Genomic DNA, 23,195 nt, shown 5'->3' on the forward strand with positions numbered 1-23,195 from the left:
GAAGTATGTTACTTTGTGGTGCTGATCCTGAGATTTTTTTTTAATATATAATTTTTAAAACATAAAGGCCTACAGATAAATATCACTAATTAGGTAATAAACCCAGAGTAATGGGAGGTTAAATTGCTCTAACTAGATAACTTAGGGGAATGTGTGCACTTAAGGAACAGACAGTGCTGTGTGAGTGGAGTTACACGCGCCTGTCCTGCGGCTCGTGGGGTTTTGGGGTGATTTTTGGAGGGATTTGAGCCTTTTGTCTCTATCCTTTTTGTTATCCTTCTTCTTTCAGGAGAAATCCAGTGGTCGTACTGCTCATTACAAGCTGACCTCCACAGTGATGCTGTGGCTGCAGACTAATAAAACTGGTTCTGGTACCATGAACCTGGGAGGGAGCCTTACCAGACAGGTATGTCCATCTATCAGCACGAGACACGCCGTTCCTTATTTATACACCCAGTAGCCCCAAGCTGGAACACAAAGTTGGTTTTCAGAGGTGTTGTATAAACATCAGTTCTCCTGCTGCGTCTGCAGCCCCATGAAACAGTTAATGTGTAAGTGTGTGATTACCAGGAAGCCCCTTGAACTTTGCCTGGTGGCAGCATAGCTTTCAGGGGAAAATATACAGCGTTTGGTAGGAGTTTAGACTTGGGTTTAAGTCTTAGACTTTCTTTTGGTATTCCTAAAGGATTATACTTCCCTATGTGTTACCCAGACTTCTATTTTTATCTGTAAGATTCACTCACTTTCTTACTGGAAGATTACACTGGAATCATAAAAGTATGTGGTGAGCTCTTTTGCTACATCTCTCTTTTAAATGCCAGCTAGGCCATGTGAAGGAATCAGCATTTTGTGTTGACTAGAGGATTCTTCTGTTCCTAAAGACAGTGGTTATCTTTTAGCATTAGTAATTGGTTATCTTTTAACATTAGTAATTACCTCCTGTGGTGGCAGGACACTGATTAAAAAAAATCTCTTTTAAAAAAACCCCCAGACTCTTCTCAACATGTAGGGGTTTTGTGCCAGTGTGAATTACTCTGACTTCCTCTTGAGAGCTGCTTTTTGCAAGCACGGTGCCGGACTGACAGCTGCTCTGCTGTCACTGTCTCTGACAGGATCTGCTGGACTTGACTTTGCTGGAGGAAGATGCTTCTTGCCCCAGCCACCTGCCCAAAGGTTGAGGTTGCTGGGTTGAGGTCCCTGAACTGAGGTCACTTCCAGTCCAGATTTGGATTGTGGAAGTCAGTGACTCGAGCAGAGTAATAAACTCTGGAGGACAGGAGGCATATTGTATGGTCATGAGTGACTAGAGAGATTGGCAGGAGCTAAAACTCCTTTATGAGGCTTCCCAGGGCAGGCTGCTGCTGTCGATACAAAGGACAATGCAGACTCTGTTAAACACTTGGTGGGTTTGTACAGGTTGGAGCCAGGCAAGGGTAAAGGAGGACCTGTGATTGCAGAGAGGAACTGAGATTGCTGCAGCATTGCAGTCGCAGAAGCTTGCCCTAGACCTAGAGGATTTTTCTTTCCACATCCTTGATTTACAGAAGCAGCCGATGGAAAAGCAGGAGGGGAGGGGTGGTGGGAAGGCATCTGGAGACAGTTTGGAGCATTGCTTACTCTTCTAAAACGTTTGCAGTCATTACACCCCAGTTCTGGTGACCTGGACAGATCTTTAATCACAGCCCTTCCTGGGGCTTTAAATCATCGCGGTGACGGGGAGGCCGAGGACTCGACTCTGGCCGTGGCCTTACGGTGCGCGAGAGCTGTGCCAAGGAAAACAAGAGGCTGTTGAGAACGGGTGTCCTCAGCACACCTTGGCCCGAGCTGCTCGGCCTTGTTTAGTTTGACTTTCACTCTCTAAGCTTCAGTGGGGAGATTCATGCTTCTGTCATCATTTTAACAGCAGATCATTTAATTCATATGCGATGCATTAAAGCAGGGGCCTGCTTCCAATGTAAGTAACCATAAAACAGCCACTGGGGTAATGATGCACTGCTTCTGCACAAACAATGGAAACTTGAGTTTCAGAATTTAGCTTTGGGCTGGAGAATTTCTGTTTGCAGATGCTGTAGGAGGCTTAACAGGCAGAATCCATGGTGGAAAATGAAAATCTTCATGCTGCCTCGAGGTAACGGCATGCGAGGAGGAGCTGTTTGTCCCGAGCAGTTTCTTTAGTTGCAGCTGGACTAAACTCCCTAGTGCAAGGCTTTTACTTTGCTCTGAATCCACTTTGCCACATCACCTAAGGGCAGCAGGTTTTATTTTTGGTAGGCTTTTCATACAGTCTGCAGCACACTCAGGCACCAAAAGTGAGTTGAAGTTCTCTCTCGAATAGTACGTTAGATTTTTACCATGATGATACTGGGAATCTGGAGTCCTGACTGTAATTTTGAGTATAATTTTGCCTGTGGTAAATTGTACATGGTTTTGGTCAACCTTTTAGCTACTTGACCAGCTTTGATCCAAAAATGTGAATAGCAGATGGCCTTGTGTTTCAGTGGAAGCGTTTGAAGTGCTCACAAGTTTTGTAATATCCTGGCTTCTAAACTGGTGGCAGAGAGAACCTTTCAGGGCTGTGAAAGAGAAGCCTATCAGAGCTGTTGCTGTGAAACCAGTTTCACCTTGTAGCTGCAAATTGGGTCTGTTTCGAGTGATGACTGGAACTATTAACTTAGTGACCAGAAGCAGGCGCCAAGGAACAGCTAATGTCATGCCTCCTAATTCCCCAGCTCTGGCAGGGAGGATGAGGACGAGCTGGGCATGTCTCACATTGAAATGCTACAGGGAGCATTTGGCATTTGCAGTTTTGCATGGAAACACTTGCTCAGTAATTCCCCTTTCTGATGGCTGCACACTGCGCTCGGTGCAAGGAAGCAAGTGATTCAGTTTGTTCTTCTGTGAATGGACAGCGTGGTAGGGCCATAGAACCACAGAATCTCCTGGGTGGGAAGGGACCCATAGAGACCATTGAGTCCAACTCTGGGCTCCACACAGGGCCTGCAAAATCAGTGTGGGACTGAGGGCATCAACTGTGATCTGTCATCTAACTGAAAGAATGCCACACAGAAACAGGGCAGGGGACAGAGGAGCTGAACTGGGATCTCAGAGTCTGGGAATAGCTGTTCTCTGCCATCAGTTCCTGCCCTGTGTCAGCTGCAAACATGGGGAGTTGTTGTCTTTGTTGACGCTTTCTGGAAAGACGTGTCCTGAGTGCCCCTGGGCTCTCAAGGCCCCTGCCTGGGCCGTTCCTGAGTGCTGCACTGCATATCTAAGGATAATTTTCTCTTTCCAAGACACCATGTGTTTGAGCATTCTTACCCCTGGCTTGATGCTGTGTGATGTTACACTCCGGGTAGATATTATTTAGAGGTCATGTCCCCATCCTGTGTGTACTTCACACCATACACTGGGAATTGACATTTCCAGTTCCTTGGGCTGCTGCTTTCCAGTGGTTTTCCCAGCGCAGCTTTGTGTGTGCTACAATAGGAGCTGTCACCAGCTGTGTTCTAAGGGGGAAGTGACCGGGCAGGCAGTTCTCATTTGTAAGCAGACAATAAGGAAGGAGAGGGAGGAGTGGTAGACAGAGAACTCAAGTTGAAAACCTCCTTTGTGTAGCTTTAATTTACTTTACCTGGTGGTTTCACAATGAGAACTTCGGGCTTCATCAGTTCAGTTACAGGAGCTGGAGTACAGACTCATTCAAAGCTGGGGGAATGGGGTGCCCTTGAAGGGAGTTTTGGGGTTTGGTCTTGTTGGATTTCATGTAGGATTTCAGTCTGTCCTGAGAAGTGGGTGGATATACACACGTGCACAATACAAATACGTAAGTGATACTACTTTCCATCAGTCATGTATATGCAGAATTGATTTATATGTATGTGTGTCTAAACTTTTATCACGATGAGGGAAATTCTTAGCCAGCTCTACGCACGTCACATCCACAGGTGATCATTCTGGACTGCAAACTTGGGGAGAATGAAAGCTGAAGTGACACCCTTGTGTCCGACACTTCGTTAGGTTGTTGCTGAAGCAGCCCCCCTCTCTTTTTTGCCTGGTGAAGGTGGTGTTCTGGTCTCTGGTGTCACCCATCAGTACACAGCCTGCGTGGCCATCTCTGGGTTTACTCCAGAAGAACTTTTTGCTGGAAGTGGAAGGAGAATTGTTTGTTTCCCCCCTTGCTGTCATCCTCCCTAGAGGCACACGATGTCTGCTAGAGACTGCAGCTTGCAGCTGCCTAAAGGGTGCTCTTCCAGGTGGTCTGTTCTGGAGACGAGCCTGGATACAACTCAGGAGAGCTTGGAGCCGAAGTGCTGCAGGCCAGGATGGAGGAAGTGACTCCCAGCTCACATCCAACACTGGCAATACAAGGACTGAGGCTGGGATTTGGATGGGGAAAGAACAATCAGCATGTTACAGCCGCCTTGTGCTGTACAGCTGAGAGGAGAAGGCATGTTGCCTTCGATTGATGACAAAGGGAGATGAAAGGTGCTGGCAGCCAAGGACTGCAGGTAACTCCCAGCTCCCTCTGGATTCCAGCCGGATGCTGGGCAGAGGATTCTCTCTCTGACAGACATTAGGGTCCAGTTCTCTTTGTGTCACTGGAACTGGCTGTGTCGTTTGCCACAGCACTGTGCTGCTTGGGCTGCATTTCAAGTTTCATTCGGCCGCGCTGTTCTCGAAGGTACGAGCAGCTGCACGATCCTGTTCCATTTGTGCAGAGCAGAGCTGGTCTTCCCCTTTGCTGGCACCCAGTCAGAGCTGCACTTTGTCAGACAGATTTCTGGAGCCCCCTCCTTAAAAGCAAGACGGAACAGGTGCCGTTCTGAGATCCCCTTGTGCACAAAGAACCTATGTGTGTTTCCTAAGCCAGGCTGAACGTTGTGAGGAAGTGCAAGTCTGCTGCACAAGAAGTTGGCTCCAGACCTCCAGTTTATTTACATACGGAGGTGTGGGAAGGGGAGGATATAAAGTCGTAGGGGAAGTGAAGCCTGGGACTCCAGATTAAAGCAGCACAGATGTGGGTTGATTTTCTTACTTGAAATACTCTCAAAGCGAATGTGGAACACTGCAGAGCTGGATGAAGGCTGATCTGTTGCAAAGTGAGCTCTCCCTGTCTGCAGGGGGATGTGCCCTGTGATATATCACCGCTCGATAAAACACCGGCAGAGACGTTCTGCCGTTTGTCATAATAGGTAAATCCTCTGGGGCTTGTGCTCTGCAATTAGGAGACTCATCAAGTCATCTGTTCTCATCAGGCAGAGCTTTCGTGTAGAGACCTATCCCTCCGACTTCCAGATGTTGCAGCACTAAGCGGGGCGCTGGCGAGTGGTTTTCTGACAGAGGGATCTCCAAGCTGTAGCTGTCACGATCGTTAAGCTCCCCCTTCAGCAGTTGTCTGGTTTCCTGTCTCTTTGATTGCTAACTAAGTAGTATTCTGGGATGGAGAGGACAGCAGAGATGTACTGTGCAGTAACCATCTGGGAAATGATTTCTGCTTCCCACTGTTGTAGGGATTGGACAGTGGTTGGGTTGTGTAAAGCTGGTTTAGAAGGAGAGAGAGTCAAAGAGTTGAGTGTGTGTGGACTGGTGTGATACAGAGCCAGTATGCTGATTATTCCCCCCCAATTTGCTCATGGTTTTGAATGTACAATTTGGTAAAGGCTATGGGATGTCTTTGGTTACAGTGGTTAGAGCAAAGGTACATGAAAGCCATGAAAGGAGGAGGCAAGTTCTCAGCTGATTTCTGCAAAGCTCTGAGCTCCACACAGCTCACAACCAACATTTCTGTCTAGTTTGAAATAGGCCTTGGAGAGAGAGAGAGAGGAGAGGGGGGCAAATTTTCCTGCCCAATATCCAAACACATCCACATTTTTCCACCTGGAGACTTCAGTCAGCCTGCTGCCCGTGGCTTTGGGAGCCTTTGGCTCGTGTTGCTCTGTTTGTGTTTCATTAAAGAGATTTTCCCGTTGCTCCGTGGCCAGAGCAGCTGTGGATGTTGTCGTCAGTTCTTCAGAGCAAAACGGTGGACGAGTTTCCTTCTTACCTTCCTAGTATTTTTAGACACTTGAGTGATGAGCTGAAGTGTTTATCCAATGAAATTTCTCTCTTTGTATTAACTCTTCCTCCAACTAACGCTTCCAGAAAGCCCAAACAGCTGCTGTATTCCATGCAGGAGACAACCAAAGTGACCAGCCAGCCATCTAGAGCTGAATAAACCCAAAAGAGTGAGTTTCCCTCTGAGTCAGACTTGCAGCAGATGGCTGGGGAAATGAGGCAAGGAAGCCAGGCAGCATCTCCCGACCGGGAGAGGAGCGACTGAGCCGTGCAGATTGGACTTGGCTCGTTCCGGGAACGTTCGGCTTTTGGCTGAGCTCAACAGCAGATGGGGAGTGACAGTGGGAAGATGAGCTGCTTGTTAACATCAACTTCCAGAGTGGAATTTCCCCTCAAAGCAAATTAACCCCTTTATTTATGCAGCCAGAGGCTTTCTGTTTAGGTCGGTGCCGTAACGGCCTCCGGAAGGAACCTTTAAAACTCCCAGCAGCTCTGCTGTTTGTATAACATGGCTGCTCACTGACTCTGAACTCCATTAAACCAGCCTCACCTAACATCTGGGCTTCTCCAGCGTGTAAAAATGTTTTCCTTCTGGCAGCACTTTTTATGGAGATGTAATAATACACGTTTTGTGGGGAAAAAGGAAAAAAAACCCAATTCTATTTTCAGGTTCTGCCTCTCCCCTGTGAGCATGGCCCAGCTGGGTGTGGGGGAGTCATGGTGGAAGTAAATGACCATCTGCCCCACGTTTGGCCCCTGCACCAACAGTCCTCAAACTCAGTGTAACGTGTCTGTGTGTCTTTCTGCAGCCTGGATTTCTCTTCTCCCTCTGCTGCAACTGACTCCGTTGCAATCTGACTGCAATCGAAAGGAAAAATTCCAACGTCCTTGTTCTTCTTCTCCCCCTCTTCTGGGTTATCTTTTGCCTTCGGGGTTCCAACTAAATTACATGCTTCCCCAAGCCTGTTAGAGGCTTGGCTTATTAGAAGAAACCTGTAGCTGGCCCAGATTTTTAAACTCTCCCCTGAGGGAGGGATATGAACAGATGGATAAGAGAATTCAGCGGGATTAGCAGAACCCTTTGAAGACTCTTCTTCCCACTACATTTTTCTCCCGGTTTTGTTTTCGTGCCATCTCAGCACATCTTGGATCAGATGAGGTTCCTGGGACTGAGGTTCATTATTCACCAGCTTTGTCCATGTCTAGGCAGAATTTTCAGAGGACGGGGGAAGATGGTCTGTTCCCTGGCCTGGATCATGGCTGGTCAGCCACAGCCTCTGCATGAACATTACTTGGGGAAAAACCAGATGAAATGCTGCATGTTGCATTCCACAGTGTCACCTCCCAGCTCTTGGTCTCAGTAATGACAAAAACCTCACTTAATTCATGTTCCCACCTCATGCTCAGATACCACACGAACAGGGATCTGATCCAGCTCTGAATTCCTACTGAATTCCCCCAGTGCTGACTGCTTTGCATTTCCTTCCCCCTGAGAGCCAGGTGAATGTTGGTTCAGGTGTTTTGTCTAAGAAAAGAACTGGAAACTGTCAGGTGTCTGTGTCACTGCAGCAGTTGGAGTCATCACCAGCCCTGCAGGTAGATGTGGGGTTTGTAGTGTAAGATGATGCATGTGGTGACGTGGTCTAGTGTTGGACCTAGTAGGGCTGGAGAGATGGTTGGACTCGATGATCTTGAAGGGCTTTTCCAACCAAAACCATTCTGTGATTCCATGATTCTCTTCTCTGCACCTTCCCTCCCAGTTCATTCAGGAAATAATGCCTTTTGCCAGGAGATCCTGAAAACAGGGACTGTTCCCCCTGTGAGGTCAGAAGTAGCTTTTGAGGTGAGGATGAAAAGCAGCAGCTGGTTTGCAGGGACAGCTCACAGCTGTTAAACTGCCAGCACTGGTGGCTGTGCATCCCTCCAACACTGACCTTGTTTCCACATCCCCAGCTGCTCTTGCTGTGTTCCCTGTTTGCTACTCTACATCTCCCTCAGCCCCTCAGTCGGTAGGGAGCGATGGTTCTGTAGTGCCTGTCTACACCAGGGATCTACAGGGGGGTATTTCTGATTTATGGGGTTTATTACACTATTTTTGTTACCAACGTGTCAGCCTTCGTCTTGATGTGGGAATGTCATAGAATCCCAGACTGGTTTGAACTGGAAGGGACCTCAAGGATCATGAAGTTCCAACCCCCTGCCATGGGCAGGGACACCTCTCACTATGCCAAGCTGCTCAAGGCCCCATCCAACTCAGCCCTGAACACCTCCAGGGAGGAATTTCTCATGAGGTTACTAGTCTGTAACCATTGAAAGAGTGGCTACTCTGGGATTTTGAGATCAGCTTCTTCCACCCCATCTCTTGACAAGGAAAGGTGTCATGCCTCACCCATCATGTTTCCTGTCACCAATGGACCTGTGTCTTTCCTTTCCAGATGGAGAAAGATGAGACTGTGAGCGACTCCTCTCCACACATAGCCAATATCGGACGCTTGGTAGAGGTAAGCGCTGGGAAGCAGCCGCAGCTGGTGGTTCCCTGGTCCCCATCTGGTCTCTTGCCTACGAATTTTGTTGCTTTTGTCTTTGCAAACAAGTTACTTATTGTGTTACATCTGATTGTGTGAATGTTGCTCACTGTTGGATGGCTCAGTACTACTCCTAGCACAGCTTCCAACTGTTTGTAGATGCCAAAGGACCACTGCAGCTCATTACAGCAAAGACCTTCCTGTGAAGTACGTGGTCCTTCCCTCATGAGGAGATAAGAGTTTCATACCTGATGTTTCTCCTGTCACTTTGGGGCAGTATTGTTTAAATCCAGGTTGTGTTACACAGAGCTGCCCCTTGAACTGAAACTTCAGTGCCTACTGAGTGCTCATTAAATCCAGGGGAATTGGTTGGTTACTCTGTGATTCTGTATCCTCCATGTGAAGGATGTGATCCTGTTCAGCACTCCAAAGGGCTTTGGTGCAACACCCATTTCCCATTTCATTACACTGTAATCTTAACTTTGTAGCTGCTTTGGGAAGACAGGAGGAAAAGATGGGCTAATACAGACAATAGTGCATTTTTCAAGGCACAGGGCAGTGGAGGGACGGCCTGTGTTGCTCTTTTGATCCTTTTTCTAAGTTCAGGGCTTGAGCAAAAGCAGCCTAATGAGAAACGCTGCTTGCTTACAAGATCCTTCTGATAGCCATACAGTGTTAATGACTGAGTCGCCCGCCCAAGGAACCCAGGAGCACAACACTGCCGGCCTGTGGTTGTGCGGCCTGACCGACCTGCCCCTCGCAGGCCCTTCAGTGCCAGGAAACTCCAGAGTCAGGTTGGGGTGAAATGCATTTCCCTTTTCTGCCGCTGAAGGCAGAAAAAACGGGTAACTGGACAGAAACTGCCCTCTCGTGGTGTACAGAAACATCTCCTCGCCTCCAGGAGTTAATCGGGAGGACAGGGAGAGAGCTATGCTGTGAGCAGGGTCACTGCCTTCTGTGAGAGCCTGACCGGTAGGAATGCAGTGGGTCGAGCTGTGCTGTGCCAAGTGTTGCATGTCAAGCTGAAGCTGCAGAACCACACCGGTCCTGAGAACAGCAGGTGGGACTAAAGATTTGCTGTCTCCCTTTTTCCTCCTTCTAGGACATGGAAAACAAAATCAGAAGTACACTGAATGAGATTTATTTTGGAAAAACAAAGGACATCGTTAATGGGCTGAGGTAAGGGGCTCTCCAGCTGACTTCACCTCCCACATTCCCTTGCAGTGCCTGTGGTGCTGGCCCCAGCTGAGAAGCGATCAGAACTCCCCTTTCCTGCCCTTTCCATGTACTTTACTTGTTCACCTGACTGTGCTTTGGAAATATTACATGTTGTGTGGAACGCAGGGAACATTTCAACCTTGTAACTACAGGAATTTGAAGCAACGTTCTAACCCCTTGTTCTCCCACCAGGAAGGAAACAGCCCGATTACCAACACTTGTATTTCAGAAGCATTTTAATTAGGAGTTTTAGTCTTCACAGTCCAGAAGGTTGTACTGACTTCTCTTTCTGCTGTTCTTAAGTCAGTTGTTCCCAAAATGAGGTCAGGATGTTAATGGTTTGTGGTATTTAGGCTTTGGTTTAAATTCTGCCCTTCGCTCAACACCGCTGGTCAGAATACAGTGTGGTGGAACAGATGGAGTGAACAGTTCCACCCCCCTCCACGTGCCTGTCTGTAGGGAAACTGTCCTGCACCTCTCAGCCCCTGCTCATTCTGTCAGGAGTTGTACATCCCAAGCCCAAGCTGGTGGTTCTCACGCTCACAGAGGGCAGCACATAACCGTGGTACCAAGTCATTGCATTTTAAGCTGCAGACAGACCTCCGAGCACAGTGTCTAAGGCAGAATGAAGGAGTGGTGCAGACAAGGATACCATAGTTCTCTGGTGGGCTGAGATGTGCAGGCAGATGGAGTAATGGTGCTGATTAAATATTTGGGCTGCCTTTTTAACAACATGGGCAGAGGGAGCCGACAGATTCTGACACAGTGGCTGTTCTGGGGGCTTTTTCCAAACCCAGCATCCCTGACAGGCCTCTGTTCCCGTTTGTGGTGTGCAGGGGTTTGCCCAAGAAGCATTTATTGACATCAAAGGGAAATACATAATCGTGTCTTCTTCCTCCTGAGTGTCACCTTACGCTTGTGTAACTGCATCTGTGTGGTGTGTCTCCCCACTGCTCAGTTTGAGTCACAGCACGTTGGGCACCGGTGAGACGTTCTGCTCAGAGCTGGGAACACGGAGCGGAGCGCCCGGCTTCGGCTTCTCCTCTCGCCTCTCCTGTTCTTTCTCACCTCTGTATTTACACCTGTCCTTGCCGAGTGCAGTGCTGGCAGGTTCCAGAATCCCAGCTCTGTGGTACTGAGTTCTTCTGACTGTTCTTTTTCCCTTTTACTTCCTCGTTTCCAAACTGCTCTCTGTAGATCTATTGACGCTATTCCTGACAACCAAAAGTATAAGCAGTTGCAGAGGGAGCTTTCTCAAGTGTTGACCCAGCGCCAGATCTACATCCAGCCCGATAACTAAACCAATCCAGGTACCCCTCTGCCTGTGAGGTGTGACAACCAGCACTAAACCAGGACTCACCCAGCCGAGACCTCTGCATGATAACCCAGACCAGAACTAACCCCTAACTCCTGCAGGCTGAGAACCGACGTTTGAGCCGTGTTTCACCTGAGGGTTATTTCTTAATGGGGCCAACTAAACACTGTGATGCTTTTGGTTTTGAAGTGTTACTTCCCCTCCTCCTCCCCTTTGGAAACAGCACGCTCGGAAATGGGGCAGGACTTGCTGCTTTGCACTCTTAGCTTGGGAACAGGAGAGGAGCCCGTGGTCATGTACCTGGAGTGGCCTTAGCTTGGACTGCTGCGATCCAGAAGCCCCAGGGCTGTGTCCTTCCTGCACCATCAGTTTTTTACAGCTGTGGTACGCCGCTTCGGTGAAGAAACTCCCTGTAATCTTGGTGTCCTCCCTGCAGGAAGGAGTGAAATCTTGGAAGTCTGGCTTCTATAACCAACCCTTGTCCTTCCCATGGCTTCTGAGTAGATCTGAGCTCACCCCATTCCCCATTTCCCTGCCGTATCCTGAATTTCCCTGGAGCTCAAAATCCAGCCCAGCTCAAGCTCTGCTGAAACATTTCTGTCCTACACTGGCTGGCACTCTGCTCAGCCTCTACCCAGGGGTCTGCTCAGCCTCTACCCAGGGGTCTGTTCGTACACTCATGTTGCTCTGGAGCTCCAAATGTCTCCAGCACACAGCAGTGACTAACCCTGAGCCAGCTGAACCTTCCACTCCCGTTGGTAACAAGTGTTAGATGTCTTTAACACGTTAAGCTGACGAAGGGGAAGAGGTGCAGGTTGCTGGTAATGGCCAAGAACCCCTTCTCTAGCCTGTGTGAATGCAAATAGAAACCATATGGATTTGGATTAAAGCAGCAGAAGTGTCCAGAGACAAGAGAATGGAAATACTGTTCTAAGAATGTTAGGAAAAGAACTGGCAGGAGGAGCAGCCTTGTTTAGGAGATGGCACCCAGGCAAATGGGGTTTCTGTTGGGAACAAGCCTCCCAACGGCCTCCTAAGCACCTCTCTGTGGTGGCAGGTCCTGCAAAGTCTGGCTGTAGTATCCTGTCAGTGATTGTAATCAAGGGAATTTAAAAACTAATTGGTGATCTCTTACTGTACCACTGCAAGTAGAGGTTCCTCCACGTTACAGGGCAGTGGGATGAGATGATGCCTTAAAAAGATGTTGCTTGCTTTCTGTAACCAAACCTGTAGCAGAAAGGAAGCCCTGCAGTAACCTTGCTGTGACAGTATCTCTGTTCTTCTTTGCCTCACCGATTACTCTAGGGAAAGGACAGGCTGCAAAATCAAATTCAAGAACAGAAACCCCACTGCTTTTCCCACCAGGGACAGGCTGGAGGGAGGTTTTGACGTGGTTGCTCGACCCTGGGTGAACAGGCTGCAGGAGGGTTCCAGCACTCACCCAGCCGGGCCCTTGTCAGGGCCCTGGGTTGGATTTTCTCTGCCCTCCTGTGACAGTGGGTTTGGAGAGCCGGAGCGCTAACGTAACACCCTTCGCTGCCGGGACGCTGGGGGCTTTCCAGTCTGTAACATAAACCACTGGGAATCTCCCTCCAGCGACTGGAGCGGGTCTTGGGGGCAGCGTGTCTTCTGGTGCCATCCTGCTAGAGGGAATTTTGCTTTGATTTACTTGCTCAGGTATTCACTTTGCCTTCTGCTTCCCGTATTAAACCAGGCAAGCTGAGTTGTGTTTCCTCTAAGCCCGGGTTGAGGTGCTTCTCCTTCCTCCTGCCTCCCGTGCCCGAAGAGCTGCCGAACACCTCTCAGCTCCATCACCTCTGACCCTCCTTTCTGTCCTTCTTCCCCGCAGGTCTGTGCAGACTTTTGCAGACAAATCAAAACAAGAAGCTCTTAAAAACGACCTGGTGGAGGCTTTGAAGAGAAAGCAGCAAAGTTAAAGTACTCTCCATGCTAACAAGACATGCCATGCACTCTGTTAGATTCCTTTCTTAGAAAACTCATCCTCCTCTTGCCCTTTTCTGTTACGTCACATCACGATTCGCATTCAGTACTGTCCACGCAACGCCATCGTCTCCCCGTTAATAAAGCTGTACAAACTTTTTCAGTCTCTGAGGCCTACTTTGCACCACCTTTTACTGTAGAAGTCCATGTATTATCTATCTTTTGTTTTCTTCCCACCCCTACCCCACCTCTTCCACCCTCTCCCCATTTATACGCATCACCACGGATCACTGTTTGTCTTTTCCTCCCCGCCCCCCTTCCCCCCCCCTTCCTGCCTTTTGTTACATTGGTGTAAAAAATGTAAAACAAAAATTTATTAAATACTGTGGTGTGTGAAAGAGGAAGAACTGGAAAAAAAAAAGAGTAATTAAAAAAAAAAACCCCAAAAAGTCTATTCCACGTATTGTTTGGGGGCTGGGCTCAGGGGGTGGCTGGTGGGAGGGGTGGAGGGAGGGAGAGGGAAATTCCTCCCTGTTGTACTATACAGACTAAACCAGATTTACAAGGAGACGATGACTGGGAGACCTGCTGAAAGTTCTGCTCTTCTCTAGCCTGGTTCCAAGGCGCTTTTCTGTCAATTTTTATGGAATGCAAAAAGGGGTTTTTTTTGGTTTTGTTTTGATTTTGGTTTTTTTGTAAAGCTTAAATTGAATCTACATCTGATACTTGAGCCTCCATACTTAAAAAAAATAAAAAAAAGCTAAAACAACAAAAAAATACCAATAAAAATCCAATCCCAGGAAGTGCTGTGTGCAGTTGGTGTCCTTATTTTTCTTTCCTTCCCACAGTGTCGCTTCATGGGGGGTTTGTGCTGCTAACGTGCTCTGTGGGGGCAAGTGGAAGTGGCTGGAGGTGTTAAGGAGTCTGGAGGGAAGCTGCGTGTTGTGAGAGGAGTTGGATGCTTCCCGGTGCTGGTGCTCATCCCAAAGCTCCTTCTCTACTGTGTCCCCAGAGGGTTTTGAACCTTGTGCAGCCTCCAGAGCCCTGCTGCTCAGAGGGACCTTGCTGAACCCTTTTCACTAGGAACCTGCTTGTGGTTTGTGTTAGTACCGGAGAACTGGGGTCTTGTAATTCCCAGGCCAGGGAATTCCTATCCCCCCCAAGCCTGGAGCAGAAGGGTTGTGAGTTAATGAAGTGAAAGACCCCGCAGCTTTGGTGAAGGGGCTCAGGGAGTCTGCTAAAAAAACCCTGCTTTTTTCTTTCCAGAACCAAAAGGAGCAGCTCCCACTGCTGGCACAAGTTTGGGTCTGAATTCATCTGCTCAATGGGCATCAGGAAGTCATCTCCCTTTTCATGTACAGTTTAGGAGGTGCTGTGGCTCAGCCTCCTCGGTGAGGGGGTGACACAGCAAGGAGGGCGACTTCCGCAGGAAGGACAAACATCATGGGGCTGGCTGAGGAATCCTAAATGAACGGTAACACAGAGCTGAAAGGAGAAGGGAGAGGGGTGCTGGGGGGGGGGGGGGGGGGGGGGGGCAGGCCCCAGAGAGGAATAAATGCATCAGGCTTGGGGTAAGTTTAACAAGGGGCAGGACTGAAAACCCAACCGAGCAGAGAGGCAGCCCTGAGTACCTATCCCTACAGGGACTGAGCGCCCTCTGGTCACATTGGGTGAAGGGAAAAAAGGGAAGTGGGAGGAGAAGGACCGAGAGAGGAGCTGCCAGATGAACCAGCAAAGAAAACCCAAGAGGAGGCATGTGGGGCAAGGACTTGTTTTATAGCCGTGTGAGCCATGCTAATTAAAATAGGAACGTGCGAACCGAAACTCTTTGGTTATGCTGCTACTTCCCTTCCCCCTCTTGAGCTGGGTTCAGTCACTGCTGTGTCTTCAGAGCAGCTCAGTGGTGGAGCCAAGGCCCACAGTGGGGAGGGGTGCTCATGTCCATGACAGTGACAGATCAGTCATCTCTGTCCTACTCCCACATTGGCCAGTACCTGGGAAGCTCCAGAAGTGCCCCAGCTCAGAGCAGCGAAGAGAGAGTGTTCTGTTGAGGTATCAAATAATTCCCTGTTTATCCCGATAGCGTCACTGGTATCCAAGAGGCACGAGGTCTCTCAGCAGCGTCCTCTGTCCCCGTCCGGGTTTCAGTGTCATAGCAATACACATCACCCGCTGGCTCAGGTCCTCTTCTCCCAGAGCCTCCAGGACAGAGGAGACAGTTTGCCCAGGGTTAAGGCCAGCTTTCCTGTCTGCATCCTCCTCTCCTCGGCCTGGGGCAGGTTCCTCTGTCAGCTCTCCAGTCTGTCACCCTGCTCACCAAGAAGAGCATTCCTTTCCTCACAGGTACCGGGTCTTCCTCTCCGATAAGCAAGGAACTGGAAGGAGATCTGAGAGGAGATTAAGGCTCTTCACACAAACAAAGGTGGGTCTACACAGCGTGCTGGGTCCCACCACCCAAAAAAGGCTGTTTGTGTCAGAGAGGTGAAAAAAGAAATGGGCAACAAGCTTAACATGACCAAGGGTTTGTAGCGTTCTGCTGTTGCAACACCATGAATTACTCACTGGCTGGTGCTAAGTAGCATTAACTCACCCACTCCAGCCCGAACCTGCCCAGCTTGAGACAGCACCGCTCCCTGCAAAGCCTCACCAGCAGGGAAAGGATACAACCACGTCGAGGGAAAGGACACCCAGGCTGCCCACCAGCCAGGGCAGATGGTGCAGGACGTAGTCACCTTCGCCTTGTCCTGGCTCGGGGTTCTTCAGGAGGACGCTGAGGCCGTAGAGCAAGTTCCCCAGCATCACCAGGGCAAAGAGGGAGTAGGAGACCCCAGCGGTGGATTTCCTCTTGTACTGGAGGAATAGGGGGCAGAGAGAGAGGAGCCTGGGTGTGGCTCTCCAAAATTGCACTAAAAACCAGTATTAATCAGACCCTCCCCCAAGAGAGAATAATAACGGTGATGACTCAATGCAAAGAGCCTTTTGGTTCCCCTTTTACTTGTAAATAAATGCAGAATGAAAGCCCTGCCCCCAAACATCAGTATGTTAAAGGGAGGGGAGGTACATTCATAACAGTGTGTTTCAGGAAATAGTCCCTTGTGAAATGATGGGAGATGGACACCCCAGACCTCTGAGCAGAGAGGAGAAAGATGATACCACCAGCCCTCATCACTCTAAAAATCACAGGACCCTGAGGGGGGACCCAGCACCTGGCCTCCATCCTGCCCTGCTCACGGCACTTACGTTAGTGTAGATCTGGGGGAGTCGGGAGCAGAGGTACAGCACAGAGGAGACGGAGCCGATGGTGAAGCCAATGATCTCATTCCTGGTGAAAGGCTGCAAGGCAAGGGGGGGCACCAGCAGCCCCTGTGTTTTCCCAAGACACTTACCACCCACGCTGTGGCTCCATGCAAGGTGACAGTGGAGCCAAGACCCAAAATCCTTTGATTTCCCCACCTCCTCCTCCTTCCCACTGAGCACAAAGCAGGACCGTGCTGCTCCAGTCAGAGCCCAACCCAGAAGACACTTCATCTTCTCTCCCCCATCACCTGGTTTAGGAACTGGCTCACCTTTGACCCCAGCTCATCCGTGCCAGCAGACAGCAGAGACCTCCCTTTAAATGTCGCCGGCGCCACAGCACCACCTCTGCCCAGCAAGGAGACAGCTGACACCGTCCCCAGGGAAAGGAAGGTGAAGGCTGCGTTGATCGGGCCAGCGACTGCAGAGAACGGAGCGGAGGCTGGTTGGGGAGGGCTCCTCCAGCAGCTGCGACCCGGCGCAGCCCAGCAGCCTCAGTGGGTGCCAGGACCTGCTCTGGGCAGGGAGCGCTGAGCTCTCTCTTATCTCTGCAGCTGCACAGCCAGCACCAAGTAACTTGGGCAATACAAAGCCACTGGCTTTTTATCTCACAGCGAGACAGTCGATTTGTGAGTTATCAGGGAGGAAACCACTGCTATCACTGCAGCCTGAGAGCACTTGGGTTCCTTTGGGTTTAGGGCTCTTAAAAATCACCCCCTCCATCTAGAAGCTTTTCCCTGTCTTAACTCACAACAGCACACGTACAAATCTCTGCCAGACCCAGCCCTGCTCTGACACCAAGGCCGTGTCACACTCTAACCAGGCTCTCAGCATTAACAGAACCATTCAGTTGACGGGCCACATGTCAACCAGTTATCAAAAAAAGAGATAAAGAACAGCAAGCAAAAAGGGGCCTCTAATAGCAGCACTGATGCCTCAGCAAAGCATCTCTGCCCCCACACATCTTGCTTCCCTGCCAGGCTCTGCAGCCAAGGACAAGCCAGCCTGGAAGCTGTACCAAGGGGAACTCACATCCTCCACTCCGGTTCTTCACTTTGTAGTAGCAGTAGAGGGACAGCATCACCAGGTCTGCAAGCACGTAGTAAACAGCTGTGTAAACCTGCAGGGAGAAGGACAGGTTAGTCCTACCTGGGGAAAGGCTTCCATCTGGTGGGTGGGATAAGCTGGCATTCGGATGCAGAGCATTACATCCCATGGAAGAAGGGTCTGGCCCTGGGAAAAAGAAGGAGCATCTCCAAGGGGGAAAAAGGAGCATTCCCGAGCCTTTTGGGTCTCTGGTTCCTGGGGCTGGATTAAGCAGCACCTATCCCGTCCCAATCCCATCCCTCCTCCCTGGGTGTGAGAGCCCACAAATCAGTCAGTACCTGCAGTGGCAACTGATCGGCCAGGAAGGAACCGATGAGGTTGAGGAGATCTCCACCCAGCCATCCCAGCAGGAAATATATGGAGAGAGCCCGGTCCATGATGCCTGTTTTGCAGGCTTGGTAGAACTGCCTGCAGAGAGAGTCAGGTAGAGACACAAATCCTTTTCCCAGCCAGTTCAGCGCTACCTGTGACCCACCCACAGGTTTCCCTCTTGCTCCCACCTGGATCATTCCTCAATTTCCACCATCCCAAAGCACTCAAGGAGAGGAAAATCAAAGATTTCCTCTAGCAAAGCCACAGGCTCCCCTGCAAACTGCCCCTGGTGAGAAGTCCTGTGACCCATTGGGTGCTCATGGCAACCCGCCGTGTCCAAGCCCTTGTGATCCATCCCTTGAGCCAGGGCACAAAGCAGCAGCAGAAGCACCAGCTGCAGAAAGATACTCTCTGGTTACAAAATAATCTGATGATGCCCCCTGCCACGTCCCCCTCTGCCACAGCTGTCCCAGCACTTCCAAGAAGCCCAGGGCTCCTGAAAACATTTCTTCCACACGTATGACCTGCAATGACTGCATTGCAGTTGGCTTACGTGGTTTATTACAGCTGCCAAGCACAGTAATAACAATGTAATAACAAACAAGGCTTTTGGGCTGAGCTGCCTGCTCCCCCTCCTCCTGCTAACCCCAAACTTTCCAGCCCCAGATTGATTTTAGCTGTGTAGATTTAGTAATTCAGGCAGCTTGCATGTGATTTTTAGAGAGGAGCGTTGTAGCAAGGGAAGGGCTTGGCTGGGTACTGGGAACGATCCTTACGGAAAAGATGCAGCAGCAAAGCAGAAGATGGAAACCAGACCCAAGACAACGCTGGTGATGTCCCAGTTGTCCTGAGCGCACTCATTGAACACATCCATCACCCAACGGGAGCCGTTGGGACAGTCGGAAAGGTTCCCAGGTGGGAGAGACCTCCAGCGCCGTGCATCCATGGCCTCAGCCAAGGGATGTTTACTGATGTCTGGCAGCAAAACTGCTGGGATAACGCTAGGGGGGGAAAAAAAGCAGTAACATGGGCAAAAAGCAAAATAACACCAGGGATAAAAACATCGATATTAGGCACAGGCTCACAACTCCTCTGACTGCAGCTTAAAGCCATCTCACACCGCAAAAACACTCGTTAATGGCTTATAGATACTCCTTGGGGTTTCCTGACAGGCTTCATGTCCGATGGGACGATGCGGCCAGGAAGGCGTCAGCCCGCGGGGGTTTGGGCCATGAGAGAGACATAAAACCCAAGCAGGGTGTCCACGCAGACTTACCTTCAGAAGTTGGGGTGAGTTCTTCTTTGGAAACCGGCTGCTTTCTCGGAAACTTGAGCTGGTTTGGGGTTATTTGATGGGATGTTCTTCCCCCCCCCCCCCCCGCCCCCGCTCTCCTGACACTCGCTGGGCTTGATGCCGCTTTTTCGGGAAGTTGATGGGATTCGATACGAATCTGCTGCTCCGGGAGGGAAGGAAACAACCAAAAGTTGTACGAACCTGCTGCTTTTTTTCTGAAACTCGCTGTTTTTACGCTGATTTTTAAGGAACTTGCCGGCGTTACACAAGCCCCCCTCACCTGAGGCGGGGGGCAGACGGGGCTCGCGCCGGGACGGAGCTACCGCCTCTGCACAAGGCGCATGCGCGCCCGGACCCTGTCCCGGCGGGCGGGGCGGGTGCTTTCCCCGCGGTCCGCGCCCGGGCGCGCATGCGCGGCGGTGGAGGCGGCAGCAGCAGCGATGGCGGCGGCTCGGCCTGGGATAGTGCTGGGCGCTATGGAGATGGGGCGGCGAGCGGGGCCCGAGGCGAGCGCCGCGCTGCTCCGCGCCTTCCTACAGCGCGGATACTGCCTCCTCGATACCGCTTATATGTACGCGGGCGGAGAGTCTGAGCGTATCCTGGGCACGCTGTTGTCTGGCGGCACGGAGCGCGGTACGGCCGGGGCTGGTCGCAGCGGGGCGGCGGGGGGGGTGGTCTCTGAGGAGAGGGGCCTTCCCTGCCAGGCTGTCGCTGTCCCTGAGGGGAAGGGCATTCTCCCGGGTGTGTTTCTGAGGAGAAGGGTCTTCCCTGCCAGGCTGATACCTTCCCTGAGGAGAAGGGACCCCCCTGCTGTTGCTGACCCCCAGGTCTTGGGCTACAAGGGCCTCCCTCTCTAGGGCAGCCCTGTGGTCCCGAAGGAGAAGGGCCTCCCCTGCTAGGCAGACTGTCCCCGAGGAGAAGGGTCTTCCCTGAAACACCTCAAGCAGTGCTTGTGTTAATGACCCCTGTCCCCATTCCCTTCCCGCAGGTGGAAACATTCCTGCTCAATCTTTCTTTCTCTCTGCCAGTGGAAGTTGCCACCAAGGCCAATCCCTGGGATGGGAAGACACTAAAGCCCGAGAGTGTGAGATCGCAGCTGGACACGTCCCTGGAGAGGCTGAAGAGGACAAGTGTGGAGCTCTTCTACCTCCATGCCCCTGATCACGGGACCCCAGTAGAGGAGACGCTGCATGCCTGCAATGAGCTGCACAAAGAAGTAAAGTGGGACGTCCAAGCCTGGAATCTCTTTGATTTTCCCCAGCCTCCCTCCCACTGCTTTTTTAAAGCAGGGCTGCTTGTTGCACTCTTCTGCAGTGCTGGGTTTGTGCAACACTAGGAAGAGACGAGACATGACCAGGGGAAAACCAAAGAGCTGACACTCTGTCCTGTGTTCACGTGGTGTACTTTGTTCCCAAAAGCTCTTGGAAACAGTAGAACATCTGAACTTTGCTTTCAGCCATGTTAACTGAGGCTAAGATTAGTGCTGGTAATGGGTGAAGAATTCCTGAATTGCATTAATCTAGTAGTGCCATTTAATTTGAACATAAACTAGGGGAAATACTTCTGTCAGGTCTTAGAAAAGGCATATGGGGATGAGCAGAGAACTCAGCTAAAATTTGGCTACTGTCCTTTTCAGCACTTGTATCTTGCACCACCTAGGTACAAATGCACTTTTAAAACCTGGAACTGAACACCCTCTTGTTCTTCTGCAGGGAAAGTTTAAAGAACTTGGTCTATCAAACTATGCAGCGTGGGAGGTCGCAGAAATCTGTACCATCTGCAAGTACAACAACTGGGTGATGCCAACGGTGTATCAGGTGAGGGATGGGGGCTTGCCATTGAGCAGCAAATCTGTTTTGGAGGCTGAGATGAATTGAACCAGAAGTATGAGGGTTCAGATCAGAACAGCACACCAGTGGTTCTCTGTGTCCGTAAGGAATGGTCAGTCACTGTGGGGAAGGGTCCGGGGGGCCCTGATCTCAGGCCAGCCCCCGGTTCACCAGCTATAAACACAGAAGAGGAAGCTGCTGCAGTTAGCTGGGAAGGCCTTTCAGGACATGTGAGATCAGAAAGCTGAGTGAGATCATTCCTCAGAAAAAGCTGAGTATGTGTTTGTTGCTTGAGTTGTTGGAAAGACTGTTCCTAAGCAGATCATAACCTTGTGTGACCTGGCACCGCTCATTAGAAGATGAGAGATCATCAGGGAAGGGTGGGGAAAAGGCTGTTCCAGGTGCTTGCTACCACTGTCAGGAGCTAGGATTTGAAGTCCTTTGTCCCCCCCATCTTTGTGCAGGGTATGTACAACGCGACCACTCGCCAGGTGGAAACCGAGCTGTTCCCTTGCCTGAGACACTACGGGCTGCGGTTCTACGCCTACAATCCACTGGCAGGTACAGGGAGGGACAGGGTGAGACTGAGACAAAACCAATGTGAAACAGGGGCTGCAGAAGAGCCATCCCATCCCTAAATGTGCTGCTGACCCTTTGCAGGAGGGCTGCTGACTGGCAAGTACAAGTACGAGGACAAAGACACAAGCCAGCCCACTGGGAGGTTTTTTGGGAATGACTGGGCTCAAGCCTACAGGGACAGGTATGTCTAGAGATTCAGCAGGACTGGCTGCATAAACCCCCCCACTGATCATCAGCTGAGAGGAAGCAGGATTGAGCAAAGCTTGTGCAGTGATTACATCTGCACATGTGGTTGAGGCAGCAGCTTGTGACTGAGCTTGGCAGAGTTTTAGGCTCAGCTTCCTCCTGGCTTGCTCTGGGGGGTTGCAGAAGCCCTTAGGGGCTACAGGGAGTTGTCTGAGACTTCCTGACAGCTTTTCATCCTCACTAGGACTGTCAGATGCACAGCTCACTGGAGGTCCAGGAGCAGTGAGAGCCATTTCTTTTCTCACAGGTACTGGAAGAAGCACAATTTTGAAGGAATTGCCCTAATAGAAAGAGCTCTGAAAGATGCTTACGGGTCCAACGCGCCGAGCCTGACCTCTGCTGCTTTGCGTTGGCTGTACAATCACTCCAAACTACAGGTAAGGGCTGGATGCTGGAACCTGCAGCCTGTGCAGCACAGCCAGGACCAGGCAGTCATCACAGCACACAAACAGGGAGATGTCTGCATACACAGAGTTTATCTTTTCATCTCAGATCCAGTCTCTGGGTGTTGTGGCATTCCAAAAGGAATTCTGCTGTAGGGACTCTACCTAGGAGGCTGTACGAGAGCATCAGCTCTGTGCTTCCCTACGTGTCAATAAGATTGGAAGAAGTGGGAGATTTTAAGTGCCAATTACTGGGGTCTTGGCTTTTTATTACACTAGGAAATGAATGGTTATATGTGCCACCTCCACACCACATTCCTGTACCCCTTGTAAAGTTGGATTTGGCAGCTTCTGGGGGAGTTGGCTTAGAAACATTCTGAACTTTGTGGTGTCAGTTGTCAGGAAACTGAGGAATTACTGGGTGTTCTTAACTGGAAAGGAAACATTTAAAGGAGGCAAACTAGCTTTCTTTTGGGATGAGCAACTCCTCTTACTGCTTTCCAGGGTGGTCTGGGAGACGCAGTGATCATTGGGATGTCCAACTTGGAGCAGCTGGAGCAGAACCTCAACTACAGCGAAGAGGGTCCCCTGCTCCCAGCTGTCGTGGAGGCGTTCGATAGCGCCTGGAACCTGAGCGCGCACGACTGCCCCAACTACTTCCGCTAGAGACTCCGGTAGGGAGAAGAGAACGGGTGTGTTGGGGGTGGAGCATGGAGCACACATGTTCTGAAGCACAAGGGAGGTGCTTCCCCACCCTGTCCCTTTGATTGATGTGTAAATGAGGTTTATTCCCATATTAATGAAGCTTTGTAGGATACACTACCACTGCCAGCACTTGTCGTGTTGGGCTGTGCCTTATTCTTTCTCCCCTTGTGCACCTTCAGCTCTACACAGCACACACTACTGTGTAAAGATACAGTTAACTGGGGAAAATGGGCATATAACTGGATGAAGGCTCCAGTCCTGCTTTAGTATGGTACCTTAATTATGTTCAAGAATAAAACCCTTTTTCTAACACAGACCCTATCTCTTAGCTGTACCTCTAACCTGGCTGGCATCTCCTTGGTGGTGCTCAGTGCCTCTGAGCTTAACAGAACC

At 50.4% G+C, this 23,195-nt stretch overlaps 3 protein-coding genes across 5 annotated transcripts in view; 2 read left to right on the plus strand and 1 right to left on the minus strand.

Moving 5' to 3' along the window:
- Positions 1-13,849, plus strand: part of CAPZB (capping actin protein of muscle Z-line subunit beta) — a gene marked incomplete at its 5' end in the record, with an annotated part of 57,617 nt that extends 43,768 nt beyond the window's left edge. For 2 of the 3 annotated variants that reach the window (XM_084274768.1, XM_084274767.1), the window contains 5 exons: positions 290-406; positions 8,490-8,555; positions 9,682-9,758; positions 10,995-11,107; positions 12,962-13,849. In XM_084274768.1, coding sequence (XP_084130894.1) covers positions 290-406; positions 8,490-8,555; positions 9,682-9,758; positions 10,995-11,097 — 363 coding nt within the window. In that variant the 3' untranslated portion in view covers positions 11,098-11,107; positions 12,962-13,849. The remainder of the gene's footprint in view (positions 1-289; positions 407-8,489; positions 8,556-9,681; positions 9,759-10,994; positions 11,108-12,961) is intronic. The other variant, XM_084274769.1, reaches the window with a different exon arrangement.
- Positions 13,850-14,815: 966 nt separating this feature from the next.
- On the minus strand, positions 14,816-19,370 carry SLC66A1 (solute carrier family 66 member 1). The gene is made up of 8 exons (XM_084274567.1): positions 19,262-19,370; positions 18,543-18,767; positions 17,733-17,862; positions 17,380-17,467; positions 16,620-16,768; positions 16,294-16,404; positions 15,718-15,903; positions 14,816-15,440 (listed from the first exon to the last, which is right to left on the minus strand). The coding sequence occupies exons 2-8, from the start codon at positions 18,710-18,712 to the stop codon at positions 15,342-15,344; spliced, it is 933 nt and encodes a 310-aa protein (XP_084130693.1). The 5' UTR covers positions 18,713-18,767; positions 19,262-19,370; the 3' UTR covers positions 14,816-15,341.
- A 120-nt stretch (positions 19,371-19,490) lies between these two features.
- AKR7A2 (aldo-keto reductase family 7 member A2) lies at positions 19,491-23,118 on the plus strand. Its single transcript, XM_084274616.1, has 7 exons — positions 19,491-19,693; positions 20,089-20,276; positions 20,773-20,877; positions 21,354-21,450; positions 21,550-21,649; positions 21,962-22,091; positions 22,602-23,118. Exons 1-7 carry the CDS (start codon positions 19,501-19,503, stop codon positions 22,761-22,763), a joined length of 975 nt encoding a protein of 324 aa, XP_084130742.1. The 5' UTR covers positions 19,491-19,500; the 3' UTR covers positions 22,764-23,118.
- The last annotated feature ends 77 nt before the right edge of the window (positions 23,119-23,195 follow it).

Source organism: Gallinula chloropus (genome assembly GCF_964237585.1).
Source record: "Gallinula chloropus genome assembly, chromosome: 23".
In the NCBI taxonomy this organism is placed as follows: Eukaryota; Metazoa; Chordata; class Aves; order Gruiformes; family Rallidae; genus Gallinula; species Gallinula chloropus.

Coding starts and splice junctions, on each gene's coding strand:
- SLC66A1 (XM_084274567.1), bottom strand. CDS start 18,712: ATGGATGCACGGCGCTGGAGGTCTCTCCCACCTGGGAACCTTTCCGAC. Junction 16,405..16,619: donor CGGATGAGCTGGGGTCAAAG/GTGAGCCAGTTC, acceptor GGGCTGCTGGTG/CCCCCCCTTGCCTTGCAGCC. Junction 15,441..15,717: donor TCCTTTCCCTCGACGTGGTT/GTATCCTTTCCC, acceptor ATCTCCTCTCAG/ATCTCCTTCCAGTTCCTTGC.
- AKR7A2 (XM_084274616.1), top strand. CDS start 19,501: ATGGCGGCGGCTCGGCCTGGGATAGTGCTGGGCGCTATGGAGATGGGG. Junction 21,650..21,961: donor GCTCAAGCCTACAGGGACAG/GTATGTCTAGAG, acceptor CTTTTCTCACAG/GTACTGGAAGAAGCACAATT. Junction 22,092..22,601: donor ACAATCACTCCAAACTACAG/GTAAGGGCTGGA, acceptor ACTGCTTTCCAG/GGTGGTCTGGGAGACGCAGT.